The sequence below is a fragment of the Haliotis rubra genome, unplaced genomic scaffold, assembly GCF_003918875.1.
Source record: "Haliotis rubra isolate DU_JTF1 unplaced genomic scaffold, ASM391887v1 Scf84, whole genome shotgun sequence".
Classification (NCBI taxonomy): domain Eukaryota; kingdom Metazoa; phylum Mollusca; class Gastropoda; order Lepetellida; family Haliotidae; genus Haliotis; species Haliotis rubra.
The window spans coordinates 1,188,626-1,209,485 of NW_025767568.1; the positions used below are offsets into that span (position 1 = coordinate 1,188,626).

At 39.4% G+C, this 20,860-nt stretch overlaps 1 protein-coding gene across 1 annotated transcript; it reads left to right on the forward strand.

Annotated features, from left to right (window-relative positions):
• Positions 1 to 1,102: 1,102 nt before the first annotated feature.
• LOC124262465 (regucalcin-like) lies at positions 1,103 to 6,609 on the forward strand. The gene is made up of 7 exons (XM_046696974.1): positions 1,103 to 1,138; positions 2,052 to 2,217; positions 2,634 to 2,816; positions 3,581 to 3,802; positions 4,432 to 4,578; positions 5,933 to 6,167; positions 6,242 to 6,609. The coding sequence occupies exons 2-6, from the start codon at positions 2,055 to 2,057 to the stop codon at positions 6,136 to 6,138; spliced, it is 921 nt and encodes a 306-aa protein (XP_046552930.1). The 5' UTR covers positions 1,103 to 1,138; positions 2,052 to 2,054; the 3' UTR covers positions 6,139 to 6,167; positions 6,242 to 6,609.
• The last annotated feature ends 14,251 nt before the right edge of the window (positions 6,610 to 20,860 follow it).

The following is a 20,860-nucleotide window of genomic DNA, read 5'->3' on the forward strand; positions in this document are numbered from 1 at the left end:
GAAATCGGCTTAAACCAAGCTCACACACGCACGCGCGTGTCTCTAAAAGGACAACAGTCACAAGTCAACCTGTTAGAAATGAAATGGAAAACCTGGCAACTATCAAACACAAACACGCAGGTCACGCAGTGGGTAACCAGTCCCGACTGTGTCCCCTATTGATATGTTGATTTTTCTCATGCTGACCATTAAGTATCAAATGGGGGACGGTTTCTATTTATTGCACAGGGAAGACACTAGCGTAAGGGTCATTATTGAAAAGATTTCGTTGAATACCTATTTGTTGAGTAGTTTTGCCCTAAACTATTAAAGTTACAGATTTTCTAACTTTATATTTGAGAGTTCAAAACGTTATTGCATCTTGATGTCGTAATCCACGTTGATATCGCTTGTGTTCGCCCTAAACTGACCGTTCAACATAAACAGCGCTTACGCGGTTCAAAAGATTTTCTTTTCAGTTCTTGCGAACTTTATATTTCCAAGTTCACAAAATTATATTTCGATGTCGTAATCTGCGTTGATGTCGTCTGTGTTTGCCGTAAACTGGCCGTTTCCTGTTGTCTGCTAGGGAGGGGGCTTGGTGTGAGATGGGGGGGAGAGAGATTTGATCGCCTCCCAGAACGCACGAACCTGCTGTTCTCAGTCTTTACCCGAAGTATCTGATGCAGTGAAATACTCGTCCACGCCGTCAATACACTGTCATTTTGTAACCGACAGAGTTAAGTTGACAAGTGTTCCTTTCTGAATACACATAGTGAAGCAAAAAGGCCAATAACTCTATACGATCAATGTTTATTTTAGGAAAGATGGCTGCCCTACAAGCCCGGCGTCAAACTGGGTCACCGAGCTCTAATCCTAGTCCCACATAAATGATTTGTTATTTCATTCTCGTCAGGTATCATCGTCAGTGGTTTCGGGAGGTAGGTTTGCTTACTTCAGATTACATGTATATATCAAGGGACACATGTCCGAGCTCGCCTACGCAAACAGGCTACAAACAACAACTCGGGGAGCAATAACTGTACATCACGCTTCTGCTTCAACAATTATCAGTTCAAAGATCAGAAACCGAGGGACAGGTATATCTAGGTGCACTGATACAACCTACCCGTAGTTATTAAGGACAGGACACATTCCGGTGAGTACATGCAGCACTGGTTTCCACTGTTACGACATCCTGTAAACCTTTCTGATGACTATGACGTGACGAAATTAAATGGTTCCGTTTGCGAAGAACCGATAGAAATTCACTGAGTCAGTTAGTTATAAGTCAACAATGTTCTGAAACAAAAAGAAACAAATATGTTTGATTTCACGTGCGCTTACCCACATCACAATATGTTGCATCCCAAGTTTACTGTCGTCAGGCTCCCCATTTGTCTAGGTGCTGCTCTCCTGACAACAGATCAGAAGCGTGCACGGGAGCACAGTCCTTTTAAGACTCAATATGCAGGTAGCTGCAGTGTTGGGGAGTCTACATATTCTCCGTAAGGTTGCTGGTGGGTTCAACTATACAGTGCTTCCAGTGAGAAGTCGCTGTCTGGGCTGCGTGTGAAGAGGGCAGGGGCCTGAGCTGATGATGAACTTCACCAGCCCGGGTGTGTCATGATCACCCGAACCCTCCTTGCTGCATTCATCTATTTAAATCGTAAACAAAATAATGATACAAAATTAATGAAAAATTCACATAAACCAAATCGACACAAGCGCAATTTCACTATGGGAGGGTTTTCTGTGCGACCGCTGAATTGGGTATATCTGTGGTGAGAAGGGCAAGCCGGCAGAGGTCTTCGCTTGATTGAAGTCGGCTGCAACAGAAGGTTTTCTGGGTGCTGACTTTCCCAAATTTTCTGACCAGTAACTTTCCCAATCGAAACATGTAGAGTATGTACTGAACTGAATGAGACTGTCCAATACCTCAGTGGATGCCAAGCGCTGTCTCAAACCGAATCCTAAGCGACATGATGGTGTGGCTCGAGCCAATCTGTTCTTCGCTATCATCATTTATTCAATCGTCATATGTATATTGCTAGTTGTGCTTCCTGTTTCAGATAATGTCTGAGAGAATCGAAGTCGTTGTGAAGAACAGTACTATGCATGGGGAGGCTCCCCACTGGGACGACACCACACAGTGCCTGTACTACGTTGACATGTTCGTTGATGACGTCCACAGATACAACGCAGTCACGGGAAAGGACAGCAAAATAAACATTGGAAGTGGGTCAGATTAGTCAGCTCGTGTCCACGTTTATGAATTTAACGCCGCATTCAGCGATATCCCGGCTACAAGACGACACTCTTGACCAAACAATACAGTGGTTGATGCTGCTGACGATGAGCGGGTGGGGTAGCCCTGTGGTTAAGCCGTTCCTTGTCATGCCCAAAGACTTGGTTCGATGCCCCACATGGGTATAATATGCGAGGCCCATTTCACATGACCTGTGATGTAAAATTGCAGGAATATTGCTAAAATCAGCGTACACACACTTTCACTCACTTACTATCAAAGTGTTCATTTTTGCGTTATAACGTTTTGGAATCCAATACAGTATACACAATATACCTTGTTAACGTCCCTCGGTATACGCAATGTTTGTATTGTCATGTCATCATGTTTCATTCACTCGAAACAGACTCTGCTACGTTGAGCACCATCATCCCGCGCCAGAAGGGTGGCTTTGTGGTGAGCCAGAAGACAGACCTCGCCTTCTTGGACTCCTGGGACAGTGGCAAGGTCACCAGCATTGCCAAGGTCGAGGCCGACACCAATTTCCTGAATGACGGCAAAGCTGATGCTTCCGGAAGACTCTGGATAGGTAGGTTCCCGTTCTTGTGTCTCTTGTTGAGTTGGCGAGAATCCAGTTATCAAAGTTCCAGTTTGTCAACGTGTATTGTAGTTGATCGAGTGTGGCCCAAGGAAACCACTGGCTGAAATCGTGTCTGCGACTGAATTCGGGCTTTCGTTCGACAGTCTCAGAAACATGGCTCCAGGATATCGAGTCAGTCCAGAGCTAATTTCTGGATGGGCTGGATATTGTTTTAGAAACAGTCCTTGGAAAAGTACATTGTGACAATTATTAACTTAATGCAGAAATTCTTGCAACACGGAGATCCAGATTATACGAGCATGTTGAAATACACTTTGATTTGCTATCTTTTGTTCCAGCTCTGGGGGCTGTTCCCTCGATATATGTCACACAGATTATTCAGATCTTAGCCAATATATAGCACTGCAGTTAAAGCTGAGATTTTTAACATCAATATTCAGTTGAATGGCGACATCGCGTTGGCAATATCAAAGCCAAGAAATCGACAACTAGAAGTTAAATTTCGCCATTTAAAACACGAAACATACACGTCGAGCTGGTCGAATATAGGTCTACTCGACTTTGCCGCCTGAAGGTAGTACAGGACCCTACGAGATCGTTGTAAGGTCGACTCAATTCGAGATCGCCCACCTGTCACTTAATTTGCGAAGTCGAGTCGGTCGAGCTACAGATATCTCTCTACTTTATAGCAAATTCCACTACAAAGGTAATTGACAACATCTTCAGGAATAACTACTTTAGTTTCAACACAGGGTCTGCTTTCAACACCATCGGGATCGACCCTGCCAACTGGCTAAAGGAACAGGGTTCTTTGTACAGTCTGGAGGTCGATATGAGCGTAAAAAAACGCCTCAGTAAGATCACTAGCAGTAACGGCATGGCTTGGACTGGCGACAACAGCGTCATGTACTACATCGACACCATACCCAGGCAGGTGTGGGCCTTCGACTTTGACCTCACTGCTGGGAGTATCAGTAAGTAACCACGGCATATGTTCTTCCTTGTGCGTTCTCCAACACTAGCGCATGAAATATGCTTCGGGTGAAAACGGGTTTGAGGTGGTGTTAAGTTGTGTTGTTCTGTTTTGTATCACTATCTGATATCGCAAGATATTTTTGTGGAATTAATCTTTGCACTTAATTTAAAGGGGTGGTGGGGTATCCTAGTGGTTAAAGCGCTCGCTCGTCACGCTAAGACCCGGGTTCGATTACCTATATGGGTACAATGTGTGAAGACCATTTCTGGTGTCCCCCGCCGTGATATTGCTGGAATATTGCTAAAAGCGGCGTAAAACCCATCTCACTCACTCACTTCATTTAAAATTTCAAGTATACAACTGGTAATAAAAATACCCTCTGCTACATGTTCTTTATTTGTGTAATGTATTTCGGATTCTGCAGTAACCTAGCTGCCAAGTGATGTTAAACAGATATGTAGAAATTACTGAACGTGTGCGAGATCATTGTGCAGTTGATTCATGGCAACATAATCCACTTCCACGTCACCCCAAGGGTGAATCAGGATGCCTCCTGTCTAGGCATAGAATTGATAGTTCAGAGGTTTCGTACAAACACATTTTCTTTCAAGCTAACGTTTTCTTCAGGCAACAAGAGAGGTGTAACTAATTTCAGCAGATTTCCGGAAATCCCGGCCCAAGCAATTCCGGACGGAATGACCATTGATACTGACGGAAAACTGTGGGTGGCCAGCTACGAGGGCGGGGAAATCCTACAAATCGACCCACACACTGGTAAGTGGGTGTATATCTGGAACATGTGGGCGACATTTAAAACACTGGTACAAACAACAAGTGAATCGGCAAAATATAATTCGATCTCACTTTGCGTTATCTACCGGAATGGGAAGAAACAATTTATTTATTTTTTCTACCACAAGCCCGGAAGTAGATAAATGAGTTATGTATATCATTTATGCATGTTTTTATTGGAGTTCGCAGTTACTCCTGTTTGTCTGATGATGAACCACTAACGTGCAGGCTATTGAATTATATACTGAAAGCCATTAAAAACGCAACTTGACATTCATACTTTCTTTACTCACACAAATGTCAACATATATAAATGTAACTGGCATTGAAAAACACAAATTTCTCAGGAACAGTTCAATGTGTCCATTCAGCAACTGTCCTTGGTGGCACAAGTGGCGATCAGCAACACTTTCGGTGACCCGGAGTCAACCAACAGTGAATGGAGGCACAATAAAGTGCCTGTCAATCATCACATCTTAAGCACCTTGACTGACCATACCGATAGCCTGGTTCCGTTTGTCTTGTGTCAAGCGTGGCATTTTCTCATAGTGACTGTGTTTCACAATTCCTTGTGCAGGTAATGCACGTGCACGACGTGTTGCATGAATGTAGTTTTGTTTACGAGAAATGTCAAAGGTTCAGTTTTGAGCATCAACGTTCATGTGAGAGGAATGCTCGGGGACTCGAACTCGAAATGGGCCAGAATGACAGCCTTTTATCCCTACATCCTCTGTATTGCAGGAAAGAAATCTTCAATAGAACTCTTGTAAGCTCCAGGACAACAAATAACAATTGGGTTTTTAATGGCTTCCAGTTTATATTCAACACATATTTGAAAGTTCGCCACTACCTCTTAAATAAAACCCTGGAACACTGATGAGATGTTGACATGTTAAACTTATTCTGACATGGCCATACGTGCTATGACCATTACCCATACAAAGTCATTCCGATGAAGTCCGGTCTCGAGCTATTCAAGCTTGTCTTAAGGGATGAGCATATGTGTCCAAATAGCCAGACTCGGTGATTTGGTGGATTTATGTCTTGTCTTGTCTCAACAAGTCTTGTCTTGTCTTGTTGGAGCTCGATGCTCGCAAAGTTAATCACAGGATTGTCTGTAAAAGACTCAATTATTTACACATCACCGCCATATAGTTGCATTGATGATAATGTTATGGATATACAACTTCTTTATTCTGTGACATAGACAACGACATACATTTCGACATTAGAATCTATGTCGAAACATCGTCATTCTACACATTACAATAGTAACAAGCAATATATAGTTTTGCAAAGAGTTTAGTTGAAATGGATTAATATTTCGTTCGTCTAGGAACCGTGATCCGAGCTGTTAAGTTCCCGTGCGAAAAGATCACGTCGTGTTGTTTCGGCGGGAAGGACTTCACCGACCTCTACGTCACATCATCGGCAGTTTTGATGACCCCAGCAGAAATGGCGAAAACGCCCTTGGCCGGTTCAGTCTTCAAGGTTACGGGGCTAGGAGTCCGTGGTAGCAAAGCTAACGTGTATTCTGGTTAAGCGTCTCAAAGTACAATTTGTATTGAGAACACAATCGATGGCAAGATTTGGCAACTGAAAACGATCATATAATTATATTTACAAAACGATCAATGGACAACATCGATATTTCTCATATTGTGGAAATCCAAATATCTCCCTTTCGAGTACAAATACGTACAATTTTCTGATCAAGAATTTTGAAACCATTTCTCACAGTCATACAATGTTTAGGTATTAAGGTTTTTCTCAGAAGGAGAGTTTGTTGCTCTGTGATGAATGTCCAACTATTTGAATTTTTCCAAATCATTAAAAGAAGTTATACGTAATTCTGAGGTGCTTCGTTATAGGACCAAAGCACACTTTTTGCATGAGATCAAACTGTGCCAAACTGTATGTTAGAAACCATGTGTTCTGATTCTAAACGTGTTTAGAATGCAAGGCGATTATCACTGCGTGGTAGGTATTCTGGGGGAATGTGTGTCTGCATAAAACATCAGTTTACAATACATATATATTCAAAATGGGAAACCCCCATTTACAGATCCCGTTATTGTTGGATTTCTGTAAATCCGCCCTGCAAGATCACCGACATATGTGAACAGGGAAGAAAATGAAATTGATACATTAGAAAGTCGTTTATTGCAAATCATATATGACTCTGGCGACCAAACCAAGCTTGTGGGGGGTTTAACTCAAGGACTGATAACGAACTTGTTTATCTGATTGGTGACTCTCTTGGTTATCTCCCCTGCGATTCTCAGTACAGATGATTTTACGCATTCCCGCGCAACATGTGATGCAATTCGCAATAACTATGGTCGTTATTTACTTGAAATCTGTAAGCATCTTAACATACACATTGTAAATGGCCGTGCTGTGAGCGACACCCAGTAACTACACATTTCTTTCACGTTCAGGCTGTAGTGATGTGGACTATGTTATCATCTCGAGTGAATTATTTGTCAATATTAAAAACATGGAAGTAATGTCAAGGTCAGAGTCAGATCATATACCACTAGTTGCTACACTGTCCGGCATTAATACACCTGTTCCTGTAGATCATAAGCCAGCATACTGCGAGGTCACTTTAACAAAAATACCTAAATGTAATTTACTAGAAACGGAAGTAATTGACTATCTGCTGTCTTGGAGAAGTGCAACAGTGCAACAAATGTTAATTGATTTTATAACCCTGTTGGGTTAATTTATCAGATGTTATTATGTTCTGTTATGCAATGTAACTGATATAACCAGATGAAGCGTAGGGCCAAGGGAACAACCACCATGGTTTGAGACTGAGTGCTGAAGAACGAAGACGGAGAAATATAAAATGATAAATCATTTTAGAAACAACGAGACTGATTTTAATCTTCAGCAGTATATATCTGCCGAATCGAAATTCAAGACGTGTTGTGACCGGAAGAGAACTGAAAATTATTTGTGTTGCAAGATAAACCTTGCGGCCAAATATGGTGACTGTAAATCTTTTTGGAGTACTGTTAAAACGCATTGGACCCCATGAGCAATCAAGAGGATATTACACCCGAAGAACGGTTTCATATTTTAGAGAACTGCTAAATCCTGAATTGGAACGAGAAGAAAATTTGATACCGGTGTATTCCCAGAAGCAAGGAATCAGGCTAATAGTATAACACTGGATCAAAAAGTAACCCATCAAACGACAGAGGCATTTCACTACTGGACAGTATTGGGAAACTTTTTCATCTATACTAGAAAGGCGTTTAAGGATATGGATAGATGTACATACTTCATTATCAGAAGCACAAACCGAAATGTCGTTTTTACTGTTATTGAGAGAGAGAGTTTTATTCAGTAAAGGGGCCACAGGCCCATAATACATCAGGTGTACAGAATATACAATTATTGGAGCACCGTACAACATCATGAGAGCTGCACAATTATACATTTGTGGGTACGAAGGCTGAAAGAAATTTATTTCGTTTTTTCATGGCAAAGAATAGATATTTTGCAAGACAATTTATAGTATAAGTATTCTTTGATGTAAACAACCGGGCTAATTTCACTTCAGATGGATATATGTGATAATATTTAGGGAGGATATCATTTCTTAATTTCCCATAAAAAGGGCATTCCAGGCAAAAGTGATATTCATTTTCTATGTTAGGTATGATACAAAGCGGGCACAGGCGATCCTCCCTTTTAAGACCTAAATGTCTACCGTACTCTATCATCAACGAAATCTACTTAAGAAGATTCGAAACTGTTTTACACTAACACTATCGATATAGAACTCGAAAGCTATACCTTCTTTGAGCCTGCGATAAAAATCCAATTTCGAAACAAGTATAATACGAGATGACCACAACTGGTTATCTATATCAATCTTTGCTTAAATAATGATATGAAGGTAGAAATATTTCCAACACTTTGACTGGCCCACACATTGCCAAAACCATAACTGTACAAAAGAGATTTCACCTTAAAAGCCCAACAATCTATACCTTTTTCAGCAAGACAATACTGATACTCATATACCTTATTTAAGATTACATTCTCAACTTGAGACAGGAGGCGAACCCAATATTTAACAATCTTAATGTACTGATTTACCTTTAATGAATGACGACCAATCTCAGCACGAGCTGCAATATTTGGCGTGTATCTTGAGAGACCCAAAACCTGTTTACAGAACCTATCGTGTACATTCAATACAGATGGCGACGGGTGGAAACCCCAGACTTCACTTCCGTATAGTAACAATGGCAGAACCTTGACATCAAATATGTGGAGCAAAACATTAATTGGTAGATTATAAAAATTCTTAACCGATGATTTGAAAATATTCAACACCTTCCATGCTTGGTCAGCCAAAGTTTTCTGTGTAATATACCATGATCCAGAGGAAGAGAAGTGAACACCCAAGTATTTATATGATGCGACAATTTCAAGCAACTGTCCATTCAAATGGAACTTTTCATAATGTCTTAGTCGACCAGCCTTCCTGAATACAATAACTTTACTTTTATCAAGATTTATTTTCAATTTCCACTTGTTGCAATACGAAACTAGCTTGTCTAGCCTCTTTTGCAGACCTATAACTGTAAAGTCAAAAAGCGCAATATCATCAGCAAACAATAGGATGAACAGCTCAACTAAGTCTAGATTGATACCCCTCTGACCATCAGCAGATAGACAATCAACAATATCGTTGACAAAGAAGGAAAAGAAAGGGAGATAACTGGCATCCCTGACGAACTCCTGATAAACAATCAAAAAACGGTGTGTAACCATCTCTCATCGACACACAAGCTTTAACATTTTGGTACATATTTTTCAATAGCCTGTAGGTATTACCTTTCACGTTGCCAAGCCACAGTTTGTAAAGGAGACCACACCTATCGACTGAGTCAAAAGCGGCCTTCAAGTCAATAAATGCACAATAGAGGCGACCTTTGTAAAGTGAAAGATATTTATCAATTATAGCATTAAGAATAAATATATTATCATGTGTTTGGAAACCATACTTGAACCCAGCTTGTTCGTCAACGAAGAATTCTTCCCTTTCAGCCCAAGAGTTTAACCTGTTGTTGATAATTTTACAAAATATTTTACCAGTTACTTCAAGCAGTGTAATAGGTCTATAATTCCCAGGGCAATCAGTTTTACCTTTCTTATACAAAGGAATTATAACTCCATACGTCCACTGAGATGGATAAATACCTGTAGACAAAATGCTATTGAAAAGAGATTTCAATAAATCAATACAATGATGAGGTGCATTTTTAAAAAATTCAATTGGAATGCCACTGAGTCCTGGTGCTTTTCCATTATGCATTTCATGAATAGCATTAATTATTTCTTGGTAGGATATTTCTTTATCCAAATAGTCATTGTCCACAGATGAATCAATAAGTCTATCACTGATTGAATCAACAAAATGATTGACAAAAATATAGAAGTGTTCTTCATCGGCTGAACAATAGGAAGACTGAAAAACATTCTTAAAATGATTCATCCAGTCAAATGGTGTAATATTATTGTTTACAAATGATGATTTCGATTTCACAGTTCTCCAGAATAATTTACTGTTTTTAGTAGAGAGTGCGTTACTAAGTTTATGTGTGTAATCTGAAAATGATGAAGACAGTTTCACAGCACACAACTGTTTATAGTGTGACACAGACTCAACATAACGTTGTCTATCAGATTTACAGTTACTTGCTTGAAATGCACGCAGAAGGCGCCGAGCGGTATCACGTGCACTCTTGCATTCACCGTCATACCAGCTGTCTCCCTTTGGAACATTATTTGTCGACAATACACGAGATTTACAGAAACTGGCACATGATTGCATAACCGTATTAAAAAGTAACGAGGCCTCTTGAACATCACCGTTATCAATAAAGGAATGAAACTGGTTTATAACATCGGGTGGTAATACATCCCAGTTGTGCAGGTATCTAGTTTTAAATGAAAGATTGTGGAAACGTTCATTATTATTCAGTGTCAATGAAAACGAAAATGTTATTGGCAGATGAGTCGACTCAACTTCATCGGACACTTTAAAATCATCAAAAAAGTTCAAAAGCATTGTCCCGAACAAAGCACATAGTCAACAACACTTTGTCCATTATTGGCAAAACATGTTATGTTACCTTTACCTTTATCATGAAATAGACGGCCGTTACATATTCTCAGGTCCAATGTTTTGCAGAAGTTCAATAGGGCATAGCCACGTTTGTTGATCACAGTGTCACGTGATGCACGTGGTTCGATGGCGTCGTCGGTTATATAATCTATGTCATCATCAATCGGGAGATACCTCGGGTCATCATTAACAATATAATCTTTGTAACATCCATTCCCAGTGCGTGCATTCAAATCACCTTGAATTATAATTCTACAATCAGGTTCATTTGATCTGAATTTGTTTACATCATCTTCCAAAAGAGTAAAAATAGCTTCATCAGCATGTGCACTGGACCTTGCAGGAGAATAGTAAACAACACCCATAAATATGGAAAAATGATAAACTGGTACACGCGCACACGTAACCATAGAATGTTGTTACTTTCCGTCGAGATTAATGACACAAATTCTGAGACAGTGTCGGCGATTAATACAGTTATTCCACCCGAATTTCTAATGGCGCTGGCATGTTTTGTCTTCACTTCCCAAACACTGTATATCCTTGAAACAATAACTCCTCACTTTCATCTGACCACGTCTCCACGAGAGATATAAAGGTGAATTTTTTCAGAAAGTTGATGATATGTTCCCGGCAAATTTTCTTCTTTAGACCTTCTACATTCCACAGAACAGCAGTCAGGACTTAGTTACTGCACGTGGGCCTTGACCACGCCCTATTTGTTAGAGTCAGTATTAGGAGATCGAAGAGGGAATGTTTTAACAGAACTAATTCATCTTCAGTGTCGTTCAGTCGATAAAGTTTGTTTTCAATTTGGATTTTATCACCTTTAAGAGTAGAGAATTTACCTTCGTTCCTGGCCTCGGTCATGAATCCTTTGAGTTTTTGCCTGGTAGACCGTACTTTTTCAGTGAAATCCTGTGAAATGGAGATACCGTGTCCTTTAAGAAGTTTGGCTGACTGTAAAATCCTTGTCCTGTGTCGGAAGTTGAGGCAGGTAACTAGCACCGGTCTGGCACCACGTGACTTCGAAGGAAGGCGAATGACACGGTCAAATTCTCTTATATCTGTGATACTCATTTTATTCTCTATAACATCGAGAACTTTATTTGTAACGTCATCGTTAGATTCTCCAGATGTCTTTGATGTTGTACAGTATTATGTTGTTCTGTCTTGAGTTATTGTCCAGATGGTCAATTTTATTTGTTAAACGTTTCACAGTTGTTTTCAGTTCCTCATTTTCTTCTGTTAGTGTAACCACATCCTGTTCTCTATTTTTATTTGACCGAAAAGTTTTTCAAAATTTTTTGTGTCTCTCGTCTCATATCCTAATTTCTTTTAGCGTTTCGGAATCACAAACCTCTCCCTCAATAGTTGTTTGTCTTCGTGGTCCTGGGTTTGACTCAATATCGTTGGAAAGGACGAGTAGCAACGACAAGAGCAGGATCATATGAAGATAGAGTCTAAGTCCCTCTGGCACGTGCAGCCCGTGAACTCGGATGGCGGCTTGTCTCGCTCTCACCGACATGAAGGCCATAAATACGCTTAAAAAGCATCCAATTCTGGCTCGAAATGTTTCGTTATCACATCCCATCGTACTTGCATACACTTGTACACGTTTTTGGAGTGAAATTACAAGTCCAGACTTACGTTTTAGGGCACTTTTCAAGCACTTTCACGGAGCACTACAAATACACGTCCGACCCGTATAACCACCAGGTGGCGCTGTTTTTACTGTTATTGTAAGAAAGCATTTGATTATGTAGACAGGGAAAAGTTATCTGTTATTTAGTAAAGGTTGCCATGGCAAAATGTTTTGGATTTTGGAAAATATATATACATCTGTTAAATCTTTTGTTAAGATTGGAACTTGTCAAACACAGTCATTTTCTACCTCCAGTAGTGTCCGTCAAGGCTGCATCATCAGCCCCATTCTTTTCATTTTCTTTATAAATGATTTAGTACACGAATTGTATGAAAATGTGCGCATGGTATTATATATGTATCATAGGATATAATTGATATTATGCTGCTTCTATTTGCGGATGATGTTGTTCTATTCTCTTATACTGCTATAAATTTGCAAAGGCAATTAAATGTCCTGTATTCATTTTGTTTAAAATTGGGACTCGAATTAAATTTGAACAAGGCAGATATTGTCGTATTCAGAAACGGGTGAATGGTTGCAAAAAAATGAACAATGGACATTTGGTTGTGCAAAATTTAAAACTTTAAAGTATCAAAACTATTTAGGTATCATGTTCTTATGCAGGCTGATTTGGTCAACGGCGAGCAGTACTCCTGCATAGTAGGCATCTAAAGCCGTTCTAACAAGTTCTTGTCTTTTCGACAGCATGTAATATCTTCGATGGTACTATTGCACGTATTTTGTTGTATGCATCGCAAATATGGGACCTTAAATATCATGACTGTTTTGAAAAGGTGCAAACGTTTCCCGTGTGTTAGGAAATTTGCATCGAATAAGGCAATATTAGGTGGAATTGGCAGTACCGATGTGTTTGTTTTAAGTAGGTACAGAGCTGTTAAATTTTGGATTAAATTGGTCATAATGGGTGTAAAAAACAGATATCCACACCTCTGTTATATAATTTTGAAAAAAATGGATGATAGAGGTGAAATGAACTTGTTTTCAGATATCTGTCTCTTAATGTTTGCCTGTGGGTATTCACACTTATGGTTATACCAAAATGTTGGAGATGAAAAAATGTATTTGTATGTATTTCAGCAAATATTGGTGTTTTTTTATGCCCGTATATTAAATACTTGTTTCGAATTTCTCTTCTTAATTTGAATGTGAATGCAACCAGACGAAACAGCACACTTTATGTAAGCATTGTAACGGCGGCCGATTGCAGGATGAATCTCATATTTTACTCCAATGTTCAGAATGCAATGATTTGAGAATGAAATATTTACCATTTTTTAATGGTAAATATTTATGTAAATCCCAAATGATACATTTGTGGAAATCACACAACAGATGTATCGTTAAAGCAACAGCCATATTTCTAAAGTGTGTATTTTTCAAGAAGGTTTGAAACAGTGTTTAATTATTTTTTCTATTTTCTTTTCACGTGACAACAAAAATATTGTAACAACAATTGTAACATGGGTCTGCAGGCCAATATTACTAAATAAAATCTGTCTGTCTGTCCATCGTCATCACACGTGCCTTGGGTAACATTACCGATTCACTTCACTTGTCCCTGCCTAGTACGGTCTCTTACAGTGCAAGTAAGATAACTCCGTCGGGTTCCGGGTCGTTTCACCCAGGTTGTTTCATCCCAATTCCAAACTAGGTCAGTTCATCCCACATCAGGGGTCGTTTCACCCCTAATCAAGAGTTGTTTCACCCCAACTAATTGAGTGTGCATAGAGAATGGTATTAATGCTTAAATCTGCTAATCCTAATTAGGCAATGGTTTTACAACAATCAGGTAAATGCTACTGTATCTGTGTCACCTTGATAACAAAGAATTTAGCTGAGAAGGCCACCAAATCCATGCATTTTGTTTTAAGCAAACGCATAAAAATCTTTAGAAAAGCTATTTATAATATTTAAAAAAATTCTGAATTGAAATATGAAACCTATCTGAATTTATTACATTGTAACAATCGGAGGGCGTTACTAATTTCAGAACTTCAAACCATTATCTACCAATTGAAACAGGATGATGGATCAAAACTCCCCCAAATGAAAGATTATGTACTCTCTGTAATGCAAACGATCTTGGAGATGAATTTCCCTTTTTGTTTATTTGCCCTACCTTGGCATAAGAAAGGACAAAAATACATTAACAACTATTTCTGTAGAAACCCGAATATTCACAAAATGAACCAGCTTTTTAACTCTAACACACGGAACAATTAGGAAATTAGCAATCATGTATCATTATAGGCAACGCCCCCACAAAAGATAACCAATAACGAATGAGTATGTACGGACAGTTTATGCTCGTAACCAAGCGATATGTATGTATGCCCACTTTATGGTTCATGCTAGTACCTTATGATGTTTGAGAAATGAAAAACCCAAGGGCGCCTGGTTCAGAATGGTCTTCTATCAAGAGGCAATAGACAGAGATTCAAGAAGATCCACGAGAAGCTTCTGAACCTCTGGACACAGTACACAGACAAGGAAATCTCCACAAGTTCATCCCAGTCCAAGGCAGCTACTTGCTATCGTCACTGAAGGACGTCACGCGATGCAACACAGCCAATATGAATTGATGTAATTATTCAAACAACCTGAGTATGCTGTTTCGACACTATACAAAGATGAACAAAATATTGAAACAATATTGTAGTTGATAATAATGATATTTTTTTGCTGGGGTAAAACAACCTCTAAATGGGGTGAAACTGTATGGGTTGAAACAACCCGGGTGAAACTGTATGGGTTGAAACAACCCGGGTAAATCTGTATGGGTTGAAACAACCCGGGTGAAACTGTATGGGTTGAAATGACCGTTACCACTCCGTCACACCCCGGTTTGCAGCTGCTTACAACCCGGCTAACGTTACTTGTGGAAACATTACATTTAACTTATTGGATGGAAAAATGCCTCAGCTTGATCCACAATTCATTAGCGACACGGCATTGCTCACTAACCGTTCCTATGCCCACAGTCCCACAATGCATCCACAGAAGGTCACGTGACTAGTCAGTTTGATCTAGATGTACCGACCTGAACTTCCATTACACGTAAACACACAGTGTTCATATTGTCCCATGTGGTTTACGATAATGCCAAATGTAATTGAATTGAAAAAGAGGAAATGTTTAACCTAAAAGTATACCGTCTTGATGTTTTTAGTATTTGTCCTCGTGACTTAGCTATAATAATGCAGGGCAAAACTGTACGTTAAAATACTATATCTGGGGTTAAGCGAACGGTATCAACATCTTTTTACATTTTCAAGAAAGGTTGATTGATCTGCGAGGACCGTCATTGCAGTATTAATTATTCTGCTTATACAGTTGCGATTCACTTGATTTCATTCATTGTTGAAGATTTACTAACATTGCAATTCCCGGAATATACGGGCTACTGGCATGCTTGAAGTGGCCAATAAGTTAATTGTTTCACAGCGTGTGATTGACAGATTATTGAACAGGTACCTTCAACATCAAATGTCCCAGGTCACGAAATATGTAGAAATGATCGAACATGATTGGTCGACCTGACACCACACCACAGAATCGAGCTCAAACGGCGAATGACATTGTTTTCCTCAGACTAAAACGGTACAAATTATGGGTATGCAGTAAATATCCATATCAGGACCACGTGTGGTGCCCCCTGACAAATAACAGGCGTTAATGGTGCACACGACGGTACCAATCCACTTTCACGTCTTTAGTGGTCATGTTCAGCGACGTCAAGCCAACGTCGACCTGTGACCTCGTGACATCTTCTCGTGCATCAGGTCTAGTGTGGTGTGACATCACTGTGAGTAACCGAACCCCACCCCATATTGGGCAATAGACGCGAGACAATTTTATCAGGACAACATGCTGACACCTCAGATGTAACGTTTACAAGGCGTGTCAGTCGACGTTTTGTCTTTCAGGATGACTGCGCCAGGGTTTAAAGTGTTTGTTTCTGCACAGGCACAGTCAATCCGTGAAGTCTATAAACCTACATGATCACGTTTTGCCCCTTATCCCTGCTTTGGGCACGTTCAAACAAAATACATAACAAGGATGTTAAATTAAATACTTCTTGCAAGGGAGAATGTTTTAGGAGAAATTCAGGAGTACCGGCGGAAGGACAGTTCCACACTTTACAAAACAAGTACACATCTAAGGAGAATTGTGCAAACAGACTATCAATTATAAATGTGGACGGGAACAATGGTAGGTGTGTCGAGAGGTGGACGCGGAGATTAAACTGTGGGTCTCACAAATGAGAATATACTGGTAATGATCTGATTTGATTTTCTGTCCAAACTTAAAACGAGAAGAAACCGTATTTCTGCATTGTCTTGTAAAGACAATCTGGTTCAGCTGTAATACTGCTGAAACAAATATATCCTCATGATATACTATTGAAATATTTACTGAAGCTCTCAAAATTTGCTGCTTTTAAAAGCTTTTAACCTGATACATACAATGATGATGATGGTGATTTGTTGAAACCATATTCCTATGTAATTATTACCAGCTGTTAACTTCATATATCTAAATGTGTATTTCTAAATCACACATGGAAATTCTTTCCTGAATATTAAAAAAAATATCCGCTGTAATAATTGCCAATCCAGAGACGCAAAAACTACTTAAAAAATATCTTCAACTGCTGGGTTGAGAAAGTGTCACTTTGATCATCTTCAGATCGGGGACTCTTCGATCCCTTTCCCCATCCGTTGTGCAAAATCTGGGAGTCTACTTGGATAGCAGTCTCTTCATGGAAAATAAAATCAAAATGAAATTAAATATTTAATCCAGATCCAGTAACCAACACTTGCTGGATCCTCCACCATTCATCCTCAAGACATTTGGTTCCCGCTCTTTTGATTCAGTTGCAACCGCACTATGGAAATCACACCCACTTAAACTACGTACAGCTCCATCTCTTCAAGTGTTCAAGAGTAACCTCAGAACACACCTTTCCAGACATGATGTAGTGTACGGGATGTCCACCAGTTGTGTGAACTTGCCTGTGTAACCTTGCTGTCATAAACCTGCTGAAATTTGATATAAAAGTATGAAAGACCCAAGAAACGTGAGACTAGAATATCCCAAGTAAATACAAACCTTGTAAAAGTCGACATCAAGAAAGACACGCGACATGTGCTGTTGGTTTCATTTAACTTTGTGCTTCAGTTTCAAGACCAACATGATGATTTTATTACTGATGAACAGCAATAGAGTTGTCGTTCTTGTTTGAAGTACTAGTAATTGTGATGTTCAATATGAAATCCATCCAGAGGGGCACGAGTCGGTATTCTCATGTCCCGGAATAACACGAGTTGGTCTTGCAGGTTACGGAAAGGGGCGAGTGGTGACGCATGTTATATTCTTGATATCACGGACACTGAGGAGGCGCGGAGCACAGAGACAGGTAACTTTCCAGCCTCTTGGGACAAGATACATTACGGTTTGTACATAAAGTACTTGTTGCTATGGTTACATGTTTATGGTGACTTATCAACTGATGACATGTTACGGTTCAGGATGCCCATAAAGTTGACTGAGTGACTGGAAGTTGTTTTAAACCTATTTTATTGTCGACAAGACAAAGGGATTAGGTCCAAGTGCACCACTTATCAACTCCCTAAATACAGTTAAACATAATATTACACAATAGTAATGTAAAATTTACAGTGGAAGCTTGACATTGTTGAAACATATACAGTGCTGATATATATACAATGTTCTGTGCAGGATATATACCTGCTGGAAAGTGAAAGGTGTAATCTCATACATTTGCAAATTTTGTACAGTAAATGTTTATTATTTATATATAGACTGAACTATGAATAAATACTGGAGCTAATAATATTAAATTAGCTGGTGAATCTGTTTTTAGTTTATATATACTTGTGTACAGACAAGAATATACTTTTATTCATCAAAGCATTTAGGTTAGGGTCACTGAATAAGATATTATGTGGTGTTTTATTGTCCTCCGAGTTTATCAATATCTGAAAATAGTGACTTCCTAAAATCATCATGTAAAGTAAATTCAAAAAGAAATGGAATGAATTTTCGCATGGCGCGCCGCAGTAACAGGCAATGACATCAGAAATGTTAACCCGAAACAGGACGAAATTTAGTGTGCTTCAACCGTGCCTCAATCTAGTGTGCAATACGTTTGTGTATTTGTTACAGCAATTACAATATGTCGGTGGCAGCGCGGACTGCCCAGATACGACAGTTTTGAAAGATGATACTGACGGACTATTCCTGACGGACTATTCCATTGGCCTAATGTATCTATATCATTGGAACTTTTGCCCGTGGAAAAGGTATAACAAAATTATGACAATTCCTGAGATTATATTTGGTATTTAACACAGATGGAGGTATCAGTAACATAATGGACATTGCTTGTTAATTAAACGCGCGGCGGGGGATATAGTATTAGGCTCCGTCCGTACGTCCCTACGTCCGTACGTACCTACGAATTGGAATATCTTAAGAACCATTGACTGGATTCTTTTCATACCTGGTACCTAGGTTCATCACAGTATAAGAAAGGTCCCAGTCAGGTTTGGTAAGTTTGACCTTCATTTCAAGTTCACCAGCTGACGTTAACGTTTTCGCGAGATATCCCAAGAACCGTTCAATGGATTTTCTTCATGTTTGACACCAAGTTTCATAGAGGTAAGGTGCAGGGCAAAGTCGAGTTTGAACTTTGAAGATTTCATTAGTTAAGATTATCAGCAAGATATCTCAAGAACGGTTCACTGGATTTTCTTCATAGATTTTCAAGACTTCTCTTGAATGTTTTTTGATAAGCAATTCTCTATTACTACTTTTTGCATATTACATCACACCATGACATTCATGTCAAGGTCAAAGTTAGTCTTGAAAATATCTGTGTGTTTGAACAGCTACAGAGCTACAGATGCTTGTGACAGTATACACTTTCGATACATGAGTTTTGAAAACAAGCGTTGGTACTTCATCTGAGGTTTTATGTGAGAATAGTATATCTTGGTTTTGTTAGAATTGAATTATACTCACCATGTCTGTGCTCGGGTATGTAAGTCTTTATTCAGTGAGTATTTATCTATATCACATGCATCTATGTGTCTGTTGTTAACGCAACTCTTAGCACTAGTCCAGCCACATGACGCCAGACTGCTAAGAACCTAACCTAAACCAGACAATCCAGTGATTGATATCTTGAGCAATATGATCCATCTTTCTGGGTGTGGCGAGTTAACAGTGACACATGTATGTACTGACCATGTGCTCCTTTCACGAAGCAACCTTTACTAAGGTTAACTTTAACTCCCAATCTTTAACATTGCACTATGGTTACCTTAGTGACTTGCGATCACCTTAGTGCTTTGTGAAAGGAGGCCCATGTAATTTAGGTCATTGAACCACATGAGTGGATGATTCCTCTTACTATCACTGGATTGTCTGGGCCAGACCGTAAAGACCCAGGTCGTCAGCAACGCATGCTTGTCGAAAAAACGACCAATTTGATGAGGTTGTCAGTCTCAGTAACGTGGTGTATGCATGCCATCGTATAATAAATGCAATGACAGAAGCTCACGGTGTCAATAGGTGGATGGCCAGGTCAACATTGAATTATTTAAAGTGACACGTGTTGACTCCCCTGAATCGGTCCGTGAAAGAACTAGGTTTCAAAAAAGTGGCAGTGCAAAGTAAAGTGGCAGTACAAATTCAGAGGAAATATAATACAAGAGCAGTGATTATAGTAATATAGACAGTGATGGTTATATTCGACTCTCGGCAACAGTGTCAAAGAATACACAATACCATTTAGAAAGTGGTCAACAGTAACACGTGTTATATTTGGGATTACACTTTCTCAGTAAAGTACAGATTCTTGTACTTTGTAGGGTTGTGTCCCATCCGGCACCTGATCATCAGGCTAACTGCCATGTTTGTGGAAGGTTTAGCTGAGTGGGTGAGACGGCTGACTTTGTTTCACTGGAACAAGTCACGAATATACTGCGTTGTCCCAGTGCTGTGTAAGTAATTCAGAGATGCCAACCTCTACGATTTTATCGTAATCTCTACGAATTAAGCCTCAAACTACGCCAACACGATTGCACTAGAAATTCTACGAAATTTGAAGAAAATTCATATCCAACAAAAACATTTTCGTCGATTAAATACCTTTTTGCCAAAAAGTGACAGGAAGAAATGTAATGCTGATACGTGTAATTTGGAAACTGGCGTTGGAGGTATGTGAAATTGAAGCTTACTCTTGATTAGTGTCATATTATCTTTCTCAGAATCTATCATGATTTTAAGTATTTCGTTGACTACTAATTTTATTGTCAGGATTTTATTGATCCTTGACACTACTATTTGCAACATTTTGGGTTGGCATCTCTGAATAATTTACTGGTCACCCAGCTACTGTCGCACACTCTTAA